The sequence below is a fragment of the Echiichthys vipera genome (genome assembly GCF_963691815.1).
Source record: "Echiichthys vipera genome assembly, chromosome: 11".
Lineage (NCBI taxonomy): Eukaryota > Metazoa > Chordata > Actinopteri > Perciformes > Trachinidae > Echiichthys > Echiichthys vipera.
Window position 1 is genome coordinate 13,935,064 of NC_139836.1, and position 19,870 is coordinate 13,954,933.

Genomic DNA, 19,870 nt, shown 5'->3' on the forward strand with positions numbered 1-19,870 from the left:
TATTCAGAGGGTGGATGGCTTTCCCAGGTATATTGGCAATAAGGGGAACAGAACAGTTTCCAGAACAAAAGTGCTCGCCATCCAGTCGCAGAAAAATGCCATTCTAACCAAATCTCAAAAGTTTTGATACCAAATCAAAGCATGGATTTTCTATGGTGTTCCTCAACACCTTTATGTCTTGGTGTATTTTTGTTATTTACACAACTAGGCCTTTATACACTCAAAATGTTAATGGGAACCAAAACAAAACAATGTTTGTAAACAGATTTATAGCTAACAGAACTTGACAATGCACAATGCTGAGCTGCATCTCAAGTTCTTCCTGTTCCCAGCTCTAAGATGATGTATACCACTTTTATGTGGCATCTACTGTTTACCTGCTAGCTCCCCCTGAAAATCACCTGTCTCGCCCTCTCAACCGTCTGAAACAAAAAGAAGATAAATACAAGAAAATACAAGAATGAACCTAAAAATAAGCATTACTTGTCCCCTTTAAGTGGCCTAGTAGTCTAAGTCATGCAAATGAGCCCTAAAACCGATACAGTTAAATGGAATGGGGCGGTCATTCAAAATATTAGTCCCACCTGTTTTCCTGTTCATCACATGTCAAAATGTCTCCTATTAAAAAAAAGGTATGACAAGGTGGATATCAGTTAATAGAAATCTGCAGACGGAAGCTCCAGGACGGCTTCTGATTGGACCCTGGGGTGAGATTATTTAGTCAAATAGAAATCCTCTCTGAGTGATCACCTTCATCTCCAAGTGGTTGTTATTATCAGTTGTAGCCAAACCATACGACTACCCATGTCAAATCTCAATCATGTTATTAATTTATATGAGATAAATTGTTTGGCTAATTTGAGGTTGGTTAAATGTTAAAATGAAGAGAATCTAGCCATGGTTGATATGGAAAGCACAGTCATAGTTGGCCACTAGATGGAGTAGTTGGGCAGACAACTGAAGCATGCCATCCCTCTATGATGCCACTGTGGTTTTTTTCTTTTCTTCTGAGCTCGTGTTAAAAAAAAAACAATTAAAGATTTGTATTAAAAATATAATATGTCAACTACTGTGTGTTGTTCGTCTAAATACATATGCATACTGCTTGTTATAATATGGTAATGTTAGGCAATATAGCAATGTCTTAAAGAGAATAAGAAAAAAAAAGATATTAGGAAAGTTTTGTAATAAAAAAAAGGAAAGTGCAAGAGTTGTGCAGTCCAATATGCTGTCCCTGCTGTTTATTTAGGTTGTTTTTATTCCTCGGTACATTTCTACACTCAGTCCCGCCTTCGTGGGATCCCTCCTGTGACGTGGAGGATAACTTTTTTTCTCCTCCCCAGCTGGAAACGAGAGGTCTCGGGTCAACAACACTTTACGCGAGCTGCTGCGTTGATCACACTTTAGTGGGTGATGTTGGTTATAGCCGGAGTTAAAGTGTCCGGTTCATTATACAGTCTATGTTTCGGCACCGCACAATCCGCTTAGAATACAACCCTTTTCAGCCTGTTGCGTGACTGAAAGCAGCGGTGAAGAGCTCAGACTGGTCATGGCAAAGAAGTCAACTCCAGGCTGGTTTGGAGTGTTTCTCTCTACAACGACCATGGCCATTATTGTGGGGACTCCGGTCAGCGGTGAGTTCTTCATTTTCTTTGCAATAACATGCCCAATCAAAGTGGGATCAGGCTAACAGTGTGTAATGTGCCGCAGGGACCACTGCAGCTGAATGGATTTAAATCCTCATTTAAATAGATTTATACCCGCTGCTGGAAAGCTGCAAGACTGTAGACTAAAGAAAGTCCAACACATAAAACATAGCCTATGGCAGATTCCTGCGTTGGTTTCATAGCAATGTATGCGTATTTTAGCTGTAGCTTCTTTTTTAATTATAGGCTGGTAATAAACTAAATTATAAAATGATGGGATGGACTGGGACGGTGACAGAGAAACACTTCAAACAGACGACTTATTTAAAGCGACATAGTTCATAAGCGCTGTAGAATATTTGAAAACATTTACTGGATAAACCTTTACTTTGTTTGTGGACTAATTTCACAATTCATGCCCTTTTTAGAAACAGTCACTGATTTATAAAGTTAAATATACATTTTTGTTTTGTTTGTGTTGTTTTAAAATTTAAGCTGATATTAGCTCATTCATTGCTTAGTGATCACAGCAAAATCATTGCCATCAATTTTTATTATGTAGAATTATTATTGTTAGAGAAAATCAGTAATTTCACATTTTACATGATTAGCTATAATTATTCATTGATTATTTGAAAAAAAAAAGACTGATAAATCGATTATGAAAATAATATTTTACACCTGTCACACCTTTGATCTTGAATGCTAGTTGATGGTGGTTTTGTGAACATTTTGAATATAGACACAGTTCTGTTACCTGGGGTGTCAGATATTTGAAGCTTCTGTTCCCCTCCTTTTATAAACAGCTCAGCAGTACAGGGGCCGGTTCCACCGTCCAACCAGGACCTCTGAGCCTCATGTGATAGCGGGCCGTGTTTCAAGGCTTTACCTGACCCCAGACCAGCTCAGACGGCTGCACTTCAAGCCCACCATAGGCTCCATTCAGCTGTCAGAGGGCCATGAGGTTAAATTCAACTGCTCCATCGACATCCCTGATGCCAGGCTGGAGCCCACCATCCTCTGGATGAAGAACGGTCAGGACCTGGCAGGAAACATGCAGGTGGTGATCAACGACCTCCAGACCATCACAGACGGGGTCATAACTCTCCTCTCCACTGTCAGGTATGTAACACATGGAGGTTAATGTGTGATGGGCTGATTAATAAACAGAATGACAAGTGTCCTCTTATACTGTATTACAGCATTAACCATGTGCAGAGAGTGGATACTGGGGAGTATCGCTGCAGACTGAGTTTTGGCAACACAATTGTAGACTCTAAGCCGATCACCATTGAGGTGGAAGGTGAGTTTCAACACGGTGCTAGAATCGGATGCTTCATGGGGCATCTTTTACATTCATGACTCATCTTTAATCTGTCAATAGGTCTACCAACATTTATCGGCCAACCAGAGGACAGGAACGTGACGAGAAACACACCTTTCACGCTGTCGTGTGAGGCTGTAGGACCTCCGGACCCCGTTCAAATCCGCTGGCTCCGTGATGGATTACCTGATAGTGACTCTCATAACTCACCCAGCAGCTACTCTGTGTCAGGTGAGACACCAACCACACTCTCTCTTCCTCAGACATGTTTCACAGTGATCTACTCCTTCCCTCTTGTTGCCAGTTCCTGCTGAGGTGGTCTTGAAAGAGAAGTGTAATTTCTTGCTTTTCTTAAGTGAATGATCAGTATATGACTTGACAGAATGAATGACACAATGATCAGACAGACAGAAGCTGAATATGTGCTAGCAGAAGATCCAACCTTTGTTCCCTCATGTGTTAAAAGAGCTGAAGAAGTCATTTCCCCTAGTAGTAATACTTTGTTTAATTAAAGGTCCCATATTATGCTCATTTTCAGGTTCATGCTTGAATTTTGGGTTTCTACTAGAACATGTCTACATGCTTTAATGTTCAAGAAACACATTATTTTACTCATCCTGCTGTCTGAATATATGTATTCACTGTCTGTCTGAAACACTCTCTTTAAGCGCCTGAATCTTTAAGTGAACCCTTACCGAAAAAGTCCAGTCTGCTCTGATTGGTTAGTGCTTCTGAATCTTCTGCATCTGCACCCTCGTCTCTGCTTTGTCATCACAGCCAGGGAATGAGCAGAATGTTCTACCTATGTATAGTACAGTTAGTGACATGACAACCATACAGAAGTACTGATGACTTCTTTAAAGGCACAGTTTCTATAGTTCTGACAGTTTCTGAATACTTTCACACTGTCTACATAGCATCTCAATTTGCTTTATTGTAAAAAAAATAATAAAAAAAAGTCCTTTAAAAGGGCTCTTTAAACGTCTGTTTCATAGGTATCCAATCATTGAAAGTGCTCTTTGATTAAGCTTTATTCATTGGTTTGTTTTTTTCTTAAACTTTAACTTCTGGCTCGTATAAAAAGTTGTAAAAGTACTAGAAAGAACACACAAGCTAAAGCTTATTAAACCAATTAATTTAACTTGGTTAACTTCCTCCTGTGATTGAATCTGGAAACGTTCGTAAACAGAGATGAAGGGACATTCGGCTCTCTGATAATGGTGACAAAGCGTGGAGTGGGTCTTACTCAGCTAGCAGCACTTTGTCGGTGGTTTCTATTCTGCCTCATCTCTGCTGCCTCAGCATCTGTACCTGCTTACTCCAATGGGATTTATCACCACGGTCAGTGTCACTGGGGCCTTCTGCTGCACTGCTGAATGGTTAACAGTGGTCAGTCGTGCATGGTCAGTGCTTTTTGTTCCGCCACTCTCCTAGCTGTTTACTGAAGAGAATGTAACACATGGGGAATAACTTACAAAAGTGAAATTACAACACTTGCTGGCTGATTAAAGCTGATTAAATATTACTTTTCTTGCATGACCACTATGATCTCAGCAGCTGGTTAGCTTAGATTACCATAAAGACTGGAAACATCAGAGCCTGGCTCTGTCTAAAGGTAACACAATTGTGACTACTTGCCGGGTTACAGGGCCAGTAAGACTCCATGAAGTTACTGGTCACATAGTCTTACATTGCCAGACACACTCCAGTGCTGGTTGCACAAGGTCTGTGTTGCCTTATCAGATTGACAGTTTCCAGTCCAATTCAATGAAAACCAGCCCAAATCATAACCTTGCCAGAAACCCAAAAACCATCACATACACAATAGAAAACACACCATAAACAGCCAAAGCTTTATATCTGCATCAAATAAGCAAAGATAAAACGTTGGATAAACATGAGTGCATAGTGGGGACACGTTCTAGGCTGTTTTTTTCTTTAAACCAATCACAATCATCTTGTGTGGCACTAACTTACGGATGCAGCAATGGTGCCCTTGCAAAACACATAGCAGAATAGCCGGCATTATACCCGCTCTGTAATAGAATCATTGGCTAGCCATTTTCTCCTGTTTACTGTATTTCTTCTGAGCTAACATAACCGGATGCTAGCTGTTGCCTTAGTATATTTACCAGAAGGATATGAGATATGATAACAGTCTTCTCATCTAACTTTTGGCAAAAAAGCAAAAGTTAATTAACCAACATTTAACTGTTGCTTTCAAATATGACTGCAACTATAATATTTATTGTCATTGTTTCCTGAAATGTCATAAAGTAGTTTGAGCCTATCCCTCAAAGACTAACTAAAGTGATCGATTAATTAACTAATAATTTCAGCTCTACATGTAAACATATAGTTTTTCATGAATATACTGAATATTAAAAGTGAAGACTATTTGTGAAAACATCAGATCATGTTTGAAGAACATGAATTTCTCCTGAGAGCATATATCAGTCTTTTCATTGTGGACCCTCCCTTTATGGCCTCAGCTACCCTCTTCTTGAATGCAAACATTTGTTATTAGAAGCATAAGCTTTGCGCTCTGTACTCTCTAACCATTCATTTTCAGCTCGCCGCAGGTTAAGAGCTCTAGTTTTAGCCATTTAGTGGTGATATAGGCTGTAGACGAGGGGTTAAAGGTTCAGAGCTGGGCTTTGGTCACAGCGTGTGCAAGGGCCTGGGCGGTAAAGGGATGGGGGTCTGCACAGTGAGTCTGTTCGGGGGTTGGCTCCGGGGACAAAGACCTCATTCACAGGACGGCCCACTAGTACCCAGCAGGGAGGGGCTGGACACAGAGGCTGGCAGGGTGCAGGCTACCAGAGCTCAGCGCAGGAACAAATATTGGCACAACAGAACGGTGTTAACCCACTTTTCTGCACTTCATGCATACTATCAGTCCAGGGCCTCCTTTCTCTACTACAGCTTGGATCCCATTAGATATTAGAGTGCTTTTTTTATGTGACGTAATGCATGATTCTTCGTTTTACTTTAGCATGCACTAATCATTCAGATTGCTTAAAATCCAAACTCAACATTCAGAACATTAATATAGCAGCAAACAAATATTGGCAATGTAAAGATACAGTGGAGTAATGGCATCCTGAGCAGAGAATGCACTTACTCTCCGTCACTTCTCTGTGTGTTGTAATCTGAGTTTCTCTGCTGTTTGTTTTGATAGCCCGTCCGGCCGTGCATGCATTTTTGGTGCACGTTGCCGTGAAAAAACATTTGCACTTTACACAGTAGTTTGGCTATATTTGCTGCCTGAAATATAAAAATGGAAAAATAATAGTACGCTGGAGAGCTTCCCTCCATAATTTGTGATGTTTCCATTTGAGTTGCCAACCCTTCTATTTTTATTATAGTGCTTTTTGTTTTGATTAACTTGCCAAGTGCAGTGAACGCAAAAATGCAAGTGTGACCTTTATTTTCTTCTTCCAAAAATGGAAAATTTCCTTTCCTGAAAATGATATGACTTAAAAAGAATTTGTGTCTTTAATGAGCTATGAGCTTATATGGTTGACAATCTACCGTAGATGTTGGGCAGAAGACAAATTCAGCATAATCCGATCCCCTGTTGTCATTAATGGCAGAATATTTAAGACTCAAAAGATGGATTTTAAGAATATTACTTAGCTACTTAGCTAACCTAAAATAAAGCTGCCGATGTGGTGACATTTCTGTTGGAGATTCTGTATTTACTCCTTATATTATTATCATTTATAGTTTTTATATATTATATATTGTTTTCGATACAATGTTGAAGTGTGATCTGTGTCCCATCTCCTCTAGTGTGCACTTCTGCTCGCAGGTCATTTTGGCCATCGCTGTGCAGAGAACGTAACAGTGTCCTCTCTTTTCTTCCTGTGAGAAGCTCTTACCTCCTCAACTCTCACACTGATAAATTAAAACCTGGAGGAAGGAGGGAAGATAAAACAGTCAGGTGTCTTTCATTATTTGACCTGTTTAAAATTGCAAGCAAACTATCTATCTTGCAAAAATAAATTTGTTTGCAATGTTCGGGTGCTAGACCAATTGTGACAATGAGAAGCCACAGAGTGTGGCTGTAAGCCTCCAACCAATCACATTCCCCACGTGCAATAGGAATGCATAAATGCCAACCATCAATTTACTTTATGACCATCTCTAGTATAATATAATACATGAAGCTCCAAAAGTAAAACACTCTGTATAGAAACAATGTTTGTGTGAAAAGTAAAGTACCCTGGTGCTCCTTGAGTGACAGAGGCGAACTAAAGAGGATGTGATATTCTGCAGAATGTAAACAAAACATCCCAAGTTGGTTTCAGTCATCTATCACATGATGTTCTGTGATCAGCTTTTTGGAAAGGTTTTCGAGATAGCGACACTGGAAAACAGAGCACAAAAGGGACATTATTTAGCAGCTGTCCCAGTCCTATTCTGACTGGGCAGGTCTGTTGAAAGACGGGAATTGCACATCCAGGAAAAGAGGCCCAGCAGAAGCTTTGTTACAACAGTTCATCACACTGGAGAGGCTCAATTTGAGCTTTCTGCATGAGGTGCTGTTGTGTAAACTTTTGAGGTATAATGAAGGAGTGAGTCATCCCAAAATACGTGTTTTTCTATCAGTTTCAGTCTGTCTTCTCTATCGAGGCTGACATGGTACTTTTGCCCAAAACTGGCCTTTGACACAGAAACAAATCAGTTAGTTTGTCCAAATGAAGAACCAGACCAGAATTTGTCTGCCTGGCTTATATTTCAAGGTTGTTGTTTTTTTTATTGAAGAACAATATCACCATGCTCATGATATTCCGCTCTATCTTGACCTTGGGGACTGGTTGTTTTGAATTCCTACATTGAAGTGCTACACTGTCCTCTCAAATGTTTCAATTGCAGGTGTGAACAAGTACACTCAGTTCAGCTGCGAAGCTCACAACACGAAGGGTGTCAGCACCTCCAGAGAAGCAAATATCAACATCAAAGGTAAAACCGGGTATTTTGGGGACTGTCAGAATTTCCAAGAGGTTTTTATGCTCTGCAAGCTGACCGTAAACATCCATGTTAGGGAGTTAATAGTTTTTTTTTATGCTGGTTTGTAGTGCTTCCTGACCCTGTCTCTAATATTACTGTGATGGAGAGGCAGCCCAATAAATTGATGTTGAGCTGGACCCCCGGGCATGATGGTTTCTCTCCACTAACTAAATGCCATATCAGGGTAAGCCCCATGTCTGCATAATTTGTGCTGTTCCTTAATGTCTTCAGATTGAGCCACACATTTTCTTTGTTCCATCTAAGGTTAAAGAGGTGAGTCGGAGGAAAGGAGAGGTGATGACCACCAGGTTCGTCAACGTCACAGTGCCGCCTTTCCAGTACGAAATCCCCGGGCTGCAGGCTATGACGTGGTACAACATTAGTTTATCCTGCAGCAATGAAGTGGGAGCCTCCCCTGTCACTGTGTGGATCCAGAGCAACACCACAGAGGGAGGTGTGTGTGTGTGAGCACTTGATGAACCAGTTAACAATTTGCAGGGTGAATTTTGTTGCCAGTTGGTGCTACACCAGTAGATATGCAGCAGATACTAGCTGCAATGTGAGAAAATTATCCAAAATTAAATTAAATCCATCCATCCCAGCATGCGACACATGTTTTGGGCTTGTTTGAATTATGCTGAGACTATATTTGCTTTAAAGACCACCTTGTGTATTTACTTTAAAGAAGAACCTCCTTGTTATGCTTCTGGCTCCTTCCCATCATAGCAGATTCCTGTTTATGTAACAAGAACATATGTAATTAGCCAAGTACTTTCCCATCCAAACTGTGCTTAAACTGTGCCTCCTCGCAGTAGCAGCTTGTAATAACTGGAGTTTACGGAAGTTGCACAACTACCTGCTCTGCTCGTGACAAGCCCCCTTCAGAAAAAATATCCTATCCACTAAATTCTCTGTTAGTGTCACATAGGAAATAGGAGTGGTCTCACTGAGAAAGCACAAAGATCTAACTGGGTGGAGTTGCCTTCAATTTCCTTCCTGAAGCCACCACATGGGATATTTTAGTTGAAAGATTTGATATGCTGTGCCAGGAAGTGACCACATACCAAACTGTAATCAAAGATTTCAATGGAGGGGCAGTCTTACTTTCTTTTTTTCCGCTTTTGGCATTTCATATGAAGTCTCTTGATATTATTTTAAGTCTCTTGACGATGTCTGTTTCCATTTCTTTTCACTCTCTCAGTGCCATCAGTGTATCCCCGAAATGTTACCGCGCAGCTGAATGAGTCGTGGCTGGTGATAAGGTGGAAACCTCCCCCAGAGGATAAGATAAATGGCATCCTGCGTGGTTATGATGTTATTGTAAGACATGGCACACAAGTGAACAAGGTGAGCTTGCAGACAACACGGTGATGAAAGATTTTGCCTTTTGTGAAAAATATTTTATTTAGTTTCTGTAACAGTCACAATAACTTATTATTGATAAGAAAAAAACATAGAAAATGAAATGAAATTCATACTTTTCTTTAGTAGGTACACATAAGCACATACATAAATGTGCAAATATATACAAACACACATACATATAGACAGTAGTTCTAGTAGAAACCAAAATGTGACTTATACATTTTAATTGATTATATATAGTTAAACTGCATCTGGCACTACATCTAACAGCGTATGTAAATATATCCAGTACAGACATTGAAGTATAAGTACACTTCCATACGTACAGTGCACATTCTCCCCTAAATAAACTGTATATTGTATATTAATTATGATTATCTCATGTTATAGTGTTATCTTTGATGTTTCTTTGTTTTTTGGGAAAGCTGATATTGTTCTGAACATTCTAATAACAATGACTCATGTATGACAAATATGAAAAGAATGAGTCTAACATTTTGGGAATATGTGATCCTCCCTTTGGCCTGCCTACTGAACTAGAGGTCAGCTTCCCTATTACCTATGAACAATAGTTTTTCCACCCCTCACAAATCAACAAGGCAGGGAAAGTCATTTCCAAGAAGTGCCTTTCTTTTAGATCCACTGTCTAAGAAACAGCACAGTTTATTTTGATAACAACTCATTGTGCACACGCCAATTGTCCGTTGCATTTTTCCGTGATGCTGTTTGTGCATAGTCGTACTTCTGTTACTGCCTAAGCTCTCTTTGGGGCAATAGTGTGTTTCCCGTCCTTCCTGTCTGTGTCGTTGTTAAAGGAAGCTGATGGCGTGAAGACTGGCAGCCTTTTTCTTTGTTCAGCATGTGGTTTTGAGTCATCACACAGTGAATGGAATATGAATACAACGGGATGTGTACTATAGGCCCAAATATCCTGATGTGTTGTCCAGTCAGTTGGTGATGTCATTATGGGAAGGCTTTGTAATAGCAATAACTGGAAATGTGCATAAATGCAGTTTGTTTAATTCTAAGTTCCCACCTGCCCCGACAACTGCCTTGTGTGAGGGATAATGTAGAGCAAGCTGGTCATTATTGCAAATGAAATTCATAATAATACAGTATATTGAAATCGACCCGTGTCTGACCACCTCTTGGGTCTTGAAGGTGAGTCAGTCTACCTGGGTTCCCCCTTTCTAACACACTACCCTGGTTCAACCCTGGGTGAGCCATTGATGTCAAAGGGGTATTAGAACCCTGAAGGTGTTTAATTCGCAAAAATGACCAGCTGGCTCTACATTATGCTGCTTATTACAGCCTTACTAAATAAATAAATAATAAATTGATTTTAAATTTATTTAATTGATTTAAAAATAGTCCTCCAGAGTCTATGATAAGAACTGCATCTACATAATTAATCAATCAGAATGAAGTATACAGCAAAGCCATGTATCAAAATAAAATAAATAGTCCACATAAACCATTTATCCTTTAATTAGATGATTGAACCGTGATTATTACTTCCTCCCAATTATGTGTGTTTCATGGTAGAAGTTGTGATGCCATCATCTTCTTTTGCATCTGAGGTTGATTCCCCAAATTAGTGGAGGATTTGCTGTTTTGAGAAAATTTAACCACATGTTGCCCTTCGTGTGGTGCCAGAGACGTGATAGACCATTAATCATGGGTTGACAGCGATCCCAGTCCGACCGTCAGCACATTGGTAAAGCAGAGGAACCCCACTGTGTGGTGTTGTGAAATACAGCACTATGTCTGTCACATGTTCCCTCTCATGCAGCGCATAGGCTTATCCAGAAAGTTGGTCTCCTTCCCTTTTTAGAGTGTTTCATTTTATATGATATAGTTCTCTGGTATTTTCCAAAAAAAGGTTTCATACTGCAAGTGAAAAGAGATTAAAGGGACTTTTATTTGCATTTCTTGTTTCCATAGTGCTCTTTGTGGAAATAAGACAAAAAGGAGGAGACATACATGTAGTAAGAGAAAGGACATGGCATGCAGAAAGGTTGTTGACCTAGATTCGAGATGTTACACAAATGTTCCTTAGCATGCTTGGCAACCAGTGTCCCCGCAATAATGTCTTTTTTTCTTGGAGAAGCTGCTTCTCTTTCAGTTTAATGACTTACCTTACTGTACCATTAAAACTCATCTAACAGCAGGTTGAACTCCACAGAGATAATGATTAACCTCAAAATGTGTTTTTAAGAGGAATCCAATTATGACACTTGACACAATCCATATTTAAAATAGTCTCTGTTGTCACTGTGTGTTGTTGCAGATCCACAGTTACACCACCGTGGCCTTTGTAGATGTGCAGGAATTCAACACAACCTACAGTGTGGAGGTGGCTGCATGCACTCAGGCAGGGAGTGGCATGGTCAGCCCACGAGTCTGGCTGTTTGTGCCAGAGGACAGTAAGCTGCTTTATTGATGTATCTCATCATCTGGAAACAGTTAACTTTATAATCTGGCCAAGCTAGTTTACCTGATTCTAAATTGTACTATAGAACAACAATATTTCCCTATGGAACTAACCATTAAACTAACTAACAGCCATGAAACTCAACAGGATGAGAAGATGCATACACATGTAAACACATCGATCTACATGTTGCTATAATCATAATTTTTTGGGAAAAAACAATGCTGAACTATCCTATTATTATAATTCAGATAACTCATCCTGAATATTGGATTTTGGATATCCCATTTGCTCAATATTGTCTTGACTTTGGTCATTTCTTCTTCCTGTCTCAGGATCAGCGGTGTCCCCATCGTCCAGCCCTGACACCAGGGTTCCAGGCTCTGTTTATGTTGTGCTGGGCGTGGTGTGTGGCTTCTGTCTTCTGCTGCTTATCCTCTGGGGGGCTATCTGTGTACACAACAGGACTTCTGACTCTTGGTTTGGGTATGCTAACAAACTTTTGCGTTCTGTGCAAAACACTGTGATTTAACCTTGCTTTAGTTTAATTGTATTATATTTGAAATGTCTGTGTGTCACAATGACCTGTTTGTCTGCATGGTTCGTCTTTGCTCTAAAAACATAACATTTTTGTTGTGGAAGTTCATTTTGTTTTGGCACCAGGCGTTGCTGAGTAATTTCTCTTCAATAGCGCTCTGTAGTAGGACTTGAGAAACTGAATACTTCCGGACTCTGTTAATAAACTGCCTTTGCTTCCTCTTAATCACCATTGTCTGCACATGAGTCCTCCTGTAATAACTGTGCAGCTGGAGAGATGGACAACAACCAGCTGTTAATTCTCTGGAATTCATTATTATGAAGGCTGTGACTCAGTCGTGCCACTCAGGATATGGATCGGAATGTGTCACAGGCTGCTTCTCAGTCAGGAAGACAGTATGTGACCTCAAAGTCAGGAAAGCATCAACTCAGAGGGTTTCCTCACTGTGACCACCTCAAGTTGAATCCTGTGTGCATGATTACTGAAATGGAATAACTTTGGTGAGAGATTTAGCTCACTGTTCATTGTCTCCCCCTGCAGGCGGGTGTTTGGAGGTGGAGAAAAGCTGCAGCCTTTTGTGCAGTACAAACCCAACAGATCCTACAATAGATCGGCCGTAGGAATCACACGTATGTTCATATATCACTTTGGAAAATGAACATAAATGTATGTTGTCCTGCTAAAGGCACACAATGACTTGAGTGGCTCCTGTCTGCAGTTGGGAACCTTGGTGTTAGCGATGAACTCCGAGCCAAACTTCAGGACGTGATGGTCATGAGGAACTTGCTCTCCATAGGGAAGGTTCTTGGAGAGGGTCAGTGAGAGGTTTCACTTTGAGTAATTGTGCAACCACAGGAAACATCCACATGATTATAATTAGATGAACACAGAGATAATAGCACATACTGTGCAGGTTATAAAGTATTTATGTTTTCATTTAATCAGGTGAATTTGGCTCCGTGATGGAGGGACATTTAAAACAACAAGATGGAACATCAGAAAGAGTCGCTGTGAAGACAATGAAACGTGAGCTTTACATTACTACAATATATCCATTAGTCATTTATAGACTATACAACAAGTAGAAATAGCAGATAATTTCCCTCTCTTTCTTCAAACAGTGGATAGCTTCTCTCAAAGGGAGATTGAAGAGTTCCTGAATGAGGCAGCCTGCATGAAAGATTTCAACCACGCTAATGTCATCAGACTGCTCGGTACGAGTTATGCATTACCTCTTTAATGTATTGTAGAATCCCACTACTCTGTTCCCTGCTCCATTTTATTTGCAAATCCTTACACACTTATTTCTGTGTATTGACTTGTCCTCTTTAGGTGTGTGCTTGGAAGTAGGCGCCGGACATTTTCCCAAGCCCATGGTCATCCTGCCGTTCATGAAATATGGAGATCTACATAGCTTCCTGCTGCGCTCACGTATGGGGGAGAGTCCAGTGGTAAGATATCAGCCAAAAACAGAAATATATTTCAACTTATACAGAGGAGATCAAAATTAGAGAACAACTAAGAAAAACTTGATTTATTCTGAAGTACTGTTATTTTTTATCGTCCAGAATTTTATAGAATATCCTCTGTGGCTCTACCACTGCTGTACCAGCATGTTTTTTAAATAACCAAGGCACTTCAACAAAAATCTTTATTTTGTGAAAAAAGCAGTGAGCAAAATTAGAGAACATTTTCAGATACCCCCCAGTTACTGGTGTATGGCAAGCCGCTCTAAGGTGACCTAAACCCTGTCCAGATAAAGGCCAAAGGGATGACCTTCTCAGCCATCAGAGGGAGGCTGGGCATTTCCAAGCTTGTGATTTCAAGAAAATTTAAACTTTACAAGGACACAGATTTATTTAAGTCCCTCAAAAAGGCCAGTCATCTGTGTAAAACAAGTGCACGAGTGGACCTGAATATGCAAACATTGCCAATCGGGAATCAGTTCAACACTGCAGCTGGAGTTGCACGCAGTTCAGTGCTGAACAGGGCAATGATCTGTCTCGGCCCACAGTGTCTCGTCATTTAAGACAATTTGGACTGAAAGCCCACTCTGCAGTGACCAAACATCTCATCAGCAGATATAATGAAAAGGTGAGACTTGCCTTTGCTGAGGAGGAAGTTGTGTGGACAGAGGAGAACCGCTCCAGAGTGCACTACTGTGTTGAGAGTAAGTTCAATTGATTTGTGTCTTATGGGAAACATTATGTGCGGGGTAGGACTGAGGAAAGACTGAACCCAAAGTGAGTAAAGATGTCAGTTCAATTTGAAGGAGGAAATGTCATGGTTTGAGAGGCCTGATGGTTTGAGGGATGTTTTCTTTAGCAGGAGTTGGGCCTCTTGTACAGCTACATGGCAGGGTGAATACAAATGTTTATGTGAACATTGAACATGCAATACCTTCACTACAACTGTCTCCCAATCAGCCCACAATTTCCATGAAAGACAATGCCCCCTGTCACACTGCAAAACAGGTTAAGCAGTTCGTTGAAGCTAAGAATATTGAAACAATGAAATGGCCAGCCAAGAGTCCAGATCTAAACCCCTTAGAAAATCTCTGGAAAACCCTTGGCAACAAAGCAATGGCTACTAAACCCGCTACAGTTACCGAACTGTGGAAGAGACTGCCAGAAGAATGGACCAAGATCAAACCAGAGCAGTGTGAGAAACTAGTGATGTCCTGTGGGCGCAGATGTGCTGAAGTCATTCAAAGCTGTGGCCTCTACACTTCCTATTCATTTTTGAATCCTATAGCCCTAAAATATTGTTTAAATCATCTCTTCTGACAAAAAGGTTACTGTTCTCAAATTACTCAAGTTACTGTTCTTTTTCACAAAATAAAGGTTTTTGTTGAAGTGCCTTGGTTTTTAAAAAAAAACCATGCTAGTACAGCAGTGGTATAGCCACAGCGGATATTCTATCAAATTATGGACATTAAAAATATCAGTATTTAAGAAAGAAATTAAGTATTTATTAGTTGTTCTCTAATTCTGATCTCCACTGTATAATATGTCCTTATTATTAGATTACACTTATAACTGCAATTGTGTGTGTCTGTTTTTTTTTACACAGTTCTTGCCGACTCAGACACTCCTAAAGTTCATGGTTGACATTGCTTTGGGCATGGAGTATCTCAGTGGTCGTAACTTTCTGCATCGTGACCTGGCGGCACGCAACTGCATGTAGGTTGTATATACAATTTTTATATTAAAGGGACAAGTCACCCCAAAATTAAAAATACATAGTTTACCTCTTACCCGTAGGGCTATCTATCGATCTAGATTGTTTTGGTGTGAGTTGCCCAGTGTTGGAGATATTTTCTTTCTTTTGAACTACACCTACCTGCGAACCGTATTACATAAGTCCCATGTGGTCTGACATTTCTATCTTATGGAGATTAGCTAGCTGATTCTCTTAGCTCACCTGGACTAGCTAACGGTACAGCTCAGCCGAGATGAAGGATGCTTGCTGTCACAAGCACAATCCTCTCGCCTATGAGTATGCTTCCGTCTGCTTGGTGATACGGTTGGTGGGTGTAGTTTGGTAGATAGGAAAATAGTTCCTACATGAAACTACTCACAACAGATCAGTGGATGTCATGCTTTCTGGAAAAAGACATTGCTGTTGAGTTCTCATCTCACAGTTTACCTAGCACTTCAGGAGTAAGAGGTAAATACCATAGACTGTATAAAAAATGGGCGAAGCCTCTGTGTCAAGGTCTGTTCTCTCAACTTGATAGTATCCTACTGGCCTACGGGAGTCACCATCTTGTCAGACTTTGACTCAATTCAAATTTAACTTATTCAATTTACTTGCGGGAGTCATCCCAAAGGGATCAATAAAGAGAAGTCGAAGTCGAAGTCGAAGTCTAACTCCGCCTCATTGCCTCTTACCAAAAGGCATTGATGTGACGTTGGGGGGAGGGAGATATGCCCATCTGGCTGACATATACCTCCGAGGAGAAGTGAGGGCCAGCAGCTATCTGTCACTCAAGAGGCCGCGCCCCTAATGATTCATAAACTTTAACCTCCAATAAAATAAACAATAGCCTGGTAAAAAAAAAATTCACCCCACTCAGTGGTGTCATGGAGATATGACCTAAACATACAGACTAGAATGTTTTTTTTTACCAGGCCTTAAATAGGTTTAATAATGCTGTGAAAACAGCCTGTTTAACATGGGGGTCAATGAGAAACTGCTCTGTTATGAAACCTGCTCCTAGTGGACACTCTGCAAGCTGCAATGTTTTGTACTTCCTTATTGGATCAAGCAGGAAGTCGCTGTGGTTGGGGCTGGGTAAATACATATAGGGTGAACTGTCCCTTTAACTTGTAAAAAGAAATTTGTAAAGATCAGTTTGTTTTTTAAGAAGATTTATGTGATGTGTTGGTCATTACTTGTTTGTCCTACAGGCTGCGTGATGACATGACAGTGTGTGTGGCAGACTTCGGGTTATCCAAGAAGATTTACAGTGGAGATTATTACAGGCAGGGCAGAATAGCGAAAATGCCTGTCAAATGGATTGCAGTCGAGAGTCTGGCAGACAGAGTTTTTACTGTAAAGAGTGATGTGGTAAGTACTTCCATCTGCTCCTGCCTCTTCTAGTAACAGTAACAGTCATCACTACATACTGTACTGTGACTAAAAGAAGAACTTAGCCCTTATATACACTCTCTGTTTTGCTCATTACTGAATTTCAAAACTATTTGTCTGAGATCTACACAGAGCAGTCAGCTGAATTTACACAGCACTAATTACTCAGTGAGTGTGCTAAAGTTTTTGTATTTCCTCATCACCTATCAGTATGTGGTAATTTAGGATGTTTACCTGCTTCTGCATTTTTCCCTACTTTTGAGATTTAATAACTCTAGAACATTAGAACATTGACGATGTTGAGATGAAAAACAAAAGCCAATGCATGCAGCCGAATGGGGAGGGCTAGATGTTTCTCCACCACATTGTGACATGAAACATAAACAAAAACATGAAAAATGGAAATGAAAAGAGAGGCTGAATACCCAATTCACACAATTTTGTTGTGGATTGCAAATACAATTGTAGACTTCTAAAATCATTTTTGCACACTTTCAAGGGTAGGGGTTAATCTTGGACATCATAGTACTTCTATATAGCAGAGAAAACAGAACGTTTTCTACATGATGAGATATCATATCATATGAATATTCTGTCATGCAGTGGGCATTTGGCGTCACCATGTGGGAGATTGCTACACGAGGCATGACGCCGTATCCTGGCATCCAGAACCATGAAATTTATGACTACCTTCTCGAAGGACAGAGGCTGAAGCAGCCAGGAGACTGCTTGGATGAGCTGTGAGTGTTGATTTTGGGTCTGATTGTGTTGGACGTGACCATATCAGAGTCAAGACAGACTTTAAAAATAGAATTGTTTGTCTAAAGGTAACAGAAATGGGGGACATTTAAATACAGCTTAAAATAAATATACATTAAAGTGCACTTTTTCTTATTATAGGCTACTTAAATACACTTTTAATGAAAGAAAATTTAAATTCACTTTGTGAAAACATGTAAATAGTGTATTACAAAGGGCTTGAAAATAAGTATATTTTGCATAAGTAAACTAGAAGTTGTTTTGCGCTTGAAGTACTGATGTACAGTAAGTTTTTCTCACTTACCCTTATTTTGGCTTATATCCAGTCTAGCAAACAACATTAGTCTAAATAAACATTTAAAACTGGACTGCTTTGCTCACCATTGCCACGTGCAGGAATGTAGGAACTGAATATGAAACTTGCAAATGTGTTTTTCAAAGTTGAGGTTTTACTGAAATGAATGCCCCCAGTTGTCTCAGCTACACCCAAAAAAAAGTATCTTAAACAAATGATCAAGATTCATGAAAAGAGTTATTTCCTTTATTTACCCGATTCTAGGTATGAGATCATGTACAGCTGCTGGAGGGCCGATCCACTGGACCGACCTGTCTTTACCCAACTGCGAGAAATGTTGGAAAAGCTCACAGAAAAGTTCCCGGAGTCTTTCAGCAAGAACGATATCATCTATATTAACACCAGCTTTCCTGAAGAGGACCCTGATGGTGAAACACAGGCACCTGCAGAACATCCTCTGTTCAACTCGTCACCGTCCTGCAGCCATCAAGCAGCAGCAGAAAATTCAGTAGTTACTGCGGATATTCACGGGAGTCTGGAGGATGAGGATGATGAGGGCGACGATCGCTATGTGGTGGTGATCTCCTCTGACCGTTCCCTGAGATCTCCTGCAGTAGACACACCTCTTTTGTCAAGTGATGCTTTAAGTCAAGCCAATGGAGACATGGTTACTGATGTGACGGCTCTGCGTCACAGCTCAAGTGACACTTCTTTCCTGCTGTAAAGATTGGTACCCGGAAGATCAAAACTGTCACAAAACTGTCACCATGGTTCATCAGTACTAAACAGTCTGCCTCATTGCACTGTGAGCACCTTAATGTGGACTTTCTCTAGTTTTATTATATAAGCAGTTCATGCTTTACATGGCCAGTCTACATGTCAGTGTAGGAATGTTGTCTATGTGTGTCAACATCAAACATGTTCATGCACATGTTCCATAAGCTTAAGATACACTGAACTGTGAAATGATTTACTGTGTTGAATTTTGCATTGCAATGTAAATATAGAAGTGAACAGAATATTTGTAAAGTGATCATACTGTAAAAATATACGATTCATAGATTTCTTTAAAATGTCATTAAAACAAGATACATTTTGCCAAGGGTCCCTCACAGTGATGACAGTGTTTATATGTAATAAAGGTAAAAAGTAGCAAACGCAACAATAGGAAAATATGCTACCAAAAGAACTTCACTAAAATATGTAAGTGTATATAAATATAAAATTCCAATTAGAGACTTTGGTAAAAACTAGGACCATACGGTAAATGTATTCAATAACCATGCCTGGTGATATGCAAGCGTAGGAGATGCTGTAAATTGTCCTTGTTGTATAGCTACGTGCTTAAGAAGACCATATTGATATTGAGAATAACTATACAATGAATCTATTATGCACAGGTATGTAACGCAAAATACACAGTTACATGCCATACACAAGCCCTTAACTGACGGTTATTTTTATTATTATAATATTTATTTTTCTAGATTAATCGGTAAATCGTTTCTATTATTGGAATGTCCATCCCAGTTTCTCAAAGTCCAAAGTGATATCTTTAAGTGGCATGTGTTGTCAGACCAACCCTAATATATTCAGTTTAACATTATATGAAACAGAGAAAAGCATTTAAGAGGCTGAAAAATAAAGCTTTCTTTACAAAAAAGAACAACAATTACAATTGTATATATTTTTTTAAGTAATCGTTGCAGTTCTACAAGTAGGCCTATGTAATGAGAGGTAGGCTATTAGTAGGACTAATATTAACTACAGTCAAAAGCACTATGTCTTTTTTGAAATTCAGTGGAGTAAGTATTCAAATAAATACTAGTAGTTTGAAATCTGTATTGATGTTAAAAAAAAGAAGAAAAAAAGCTTCAATTGAGGTCGGTGTAAGAGATTC

General features: G+C 39.8%; 1 protein-coding gene across 1 annotated transcript; it reads left to right on the forward strand.

The window, feature by feature from the left end:
* Nucleotides 1-1,421: 1,421 nt before the first annotated feature.
* mertka (c-mer proto-oncogene tyrosine kinase a) lies at nucleotides 1,422-19,029 on the forward strand. The gene is made up of 19 exons (XM_083923140.1): nucleotides 1,422-1,634; nucleotides 2,453-2,768; nucleotides 2,849-2,949; nucleotides 3,031-3,201; nucleotides 7,852-7,938; nucleotides 8,055-8,170; nucleotides 8,251-8,440; nucleotides 9,188-9,333; nucleotides 11,642-11,777; nucleotides 12,121-12,271; nucleotides 12,864-12,952; nucleotides 13,042-13,137; nucleotides 13,269-13,349; nucleotides 13,445-13,537; nucleotides 13,656-13,774; nucleotides 15,396-15,505; nucleotides 16,736-16,895; nucleotides 17,520-17,656; nucleotides 18,235-19,029. The coding sequence occupies exons 1-19, from the start codon at nucleotides 1,550-1,552 to the stop codon at nucleotides 18,692-18,694; spliced, it is 2,844 nt and encodes a 947-aa protein (XP_083779266.1). The 5' UTR covers nucleotides 1,422-1,549; the 3' UTR covers nucleotides 18,695-19,029.
* Nucleotides 19,030-19,870: the final 841 nt, after the last annotated feature.